The sequence below is a fragment of the Pteropus vampyrus genome, unplaced genomic scaffold (assembly GCF_000151845.1).
Source record: "Pteropus vampyrus isolate Shadow unplaced genomic scaffold, Pvam_2.0 Scaffold72, whole genome shotgun sequence".
NCBI lineage: Eukaryota > Metazoa > Chordata > Mammalia > Chiroptera > Pteropodidae > Pteropus > Pteropus vampyrus.
This window is the reverse complement of record NW_011888853.1, coordinates 2867141-2868918: the sequence shown is the minus strand read 5'-3', so window position 1 is coordinate 2868918 and position 1778 is coordinate 2867141. Positions and strand designations below refer to the sequence as shown.

The window sequence follows — 1778 nt, the reverse complement described above, 5'->3', positions numbered from 1 at the left end:
CCAGCAGCCCTACCCTGGTGGCCCGGCCCCTTCCCCTTCCGCTACCCGGGGGTCTTCCTCCCGCCCCACCTCTCAGCCTCCCACCCCGAATGCCTCACAACCCTCCTCCAGGGCTTCCTCCCTGACCCCCAGCCCTCACATCCCTCATGTGCCCCGAGGATCCACCCCAAACCCCACTCCACCCACCTCCAAATCTCCCTCCCAATCTGCCTTGAAGTCCATCTCTCGAAACGCTTCCCAGACGCCCCCAGTGCCCCTGGCCAGGTCCTCCTCCCACAGCTCTGCCTCCTACATCGGGCCCGTCCGGGGCATCCCCTCCTGCATTACCCCCTACGTGCCCAGCTTCCTGAAGGAGCCCCCCTTCTTCCAGCCCCCCACAGCTCCACTGCCCCAGTTCTGCTTCCCCAGCCCGGTCAGCAAGCACACCCCTGTCCCCGAGTCCCTCTACTTCCCTCTCCTCCCGCCCCCGCCCCACCAACCCCAGGTGAGGTGCAGCTACCCGACGCCCCCCGCCCTGTTCACGCCCCCGTCCTCGCTGACCTACACCCCACCTATCGACGTGCTGGTGAGAGGGAAGCCGCACGTGGTGCCCTCCCTGCTGCCGCCCACCTTCTACACCCCCTTCTCTCGCTACTACTCACACCCCCGCCCCCACCGCCCCATCCCCCGCCGGCGCCCCAGCCCCACCTTCTCGCTCCCCAGCATGCAATACGACAGCCTGGGCCGCTCTGTCCACTTCTTCTCAAAATAGGCCTCAGACCTATTTTGGACCAGAAGCCTCTGCCAGTAAATTCAAGCTACTCCATCCAGACTTCATCAGCTACCTGACAGAGAGGTAGGTAGGGGGTGGGGGCCACCACGGCACGGCCCTTCACGCCCCCCACACTGTAACCTGTAGGGAGAGCCACGTGCCGGTTCCGGGCCGACCGCTTGCTCTAACACATTGATGGTGTCAGTCAAGGTCAGTGGGAAGTGGACAGGAACCTGGAGGACTCCAGGTGTACTGACAGGGTTGTTCCAGAGGCACAGGCGGGTGTGGAGGTTCTGCAAGGTGCGGGAGGTAATGGGGCTAGGAGAAGCAGAGCCATCATCACCTTCAGGCCCAAACACAGCCAGCCCCATGGGAGGGAGGAGCCTGGGGACTACGCCTGACCTCACTTCCCTCTGTCCCTGCTACTAGCCGTTCTCAGCGGCAAGGAGGGTCATCTGTCCCTGTCTGGAGATATGTTGTCCCCGAGGACGCTGGTGTTGTCACTAGGTGCAAGTGCCACTAGGAACAGCCTACAATGCACAGGATGTCTCTGCAACAAATTATATGACCCTTTTAAATGTCAGTAGTGCCGTGGTCGAGAAACCCTGCTGTAGCCAAGGCCGGCAGCTGAGGCGAAGGGGGCAAGCGGATGTGGGCACTCCGATGCGGGGCACAGGCACAGCCCTATGCGGGGCACAGGCACAGCCCTGTGCAGCAGACCGAGACGGGCTGAGGGAGGCTTGCCCGGCAAAGCCTGCATGTGAGTCCGGGGCTGAGTCAGAGCCAGCGGTCGTCATACTGTGGCTTCCCTCCTGGACTGTGCACGTGCACATGTGCGCCTTGTCACCACGGTGCCACTCGTAGGAACTGTGCTCCCTGTCCCTCATATGTGGTTCCTGTTTGGCCGAAAGCTTGGGGGTGGAGAAACTTAGGTGTCAGGCCGCATACAAGCCGTTATGCTCTAAGCATGATGGTTACTTAGCCCAGGAGTGTGGGCAGCAGGTTACAGAAAGCAAGTTAAGCTGGA

General features: G+C 62.1%; 1 protein-coding gene across 1 annotated transcript in view; it reads left to right on the top strand.

Annotated features, from left to right (window-relative positions):
* Positions 1-1778, top strand: part of ST6GALNAC2 (ST6 N-acetylgalactosaminide alpha-2,6-sialyltransferase 2) — a 23911-nt gene that overhangs the window by 20432 nt on the left and 1701 nt on the right. The window contains exons 6-7 of the mRNA XM_023531626.1: positions 112-705; positions 752-835. Of these exons, the coding sequence (XP_023387394.1) occupies positions 112-705; positions 752-835 (678 nt within the window). The remainder of the gene's footprint in view (positions 1-111; positions 706-751; positions 836-1778) is intronic.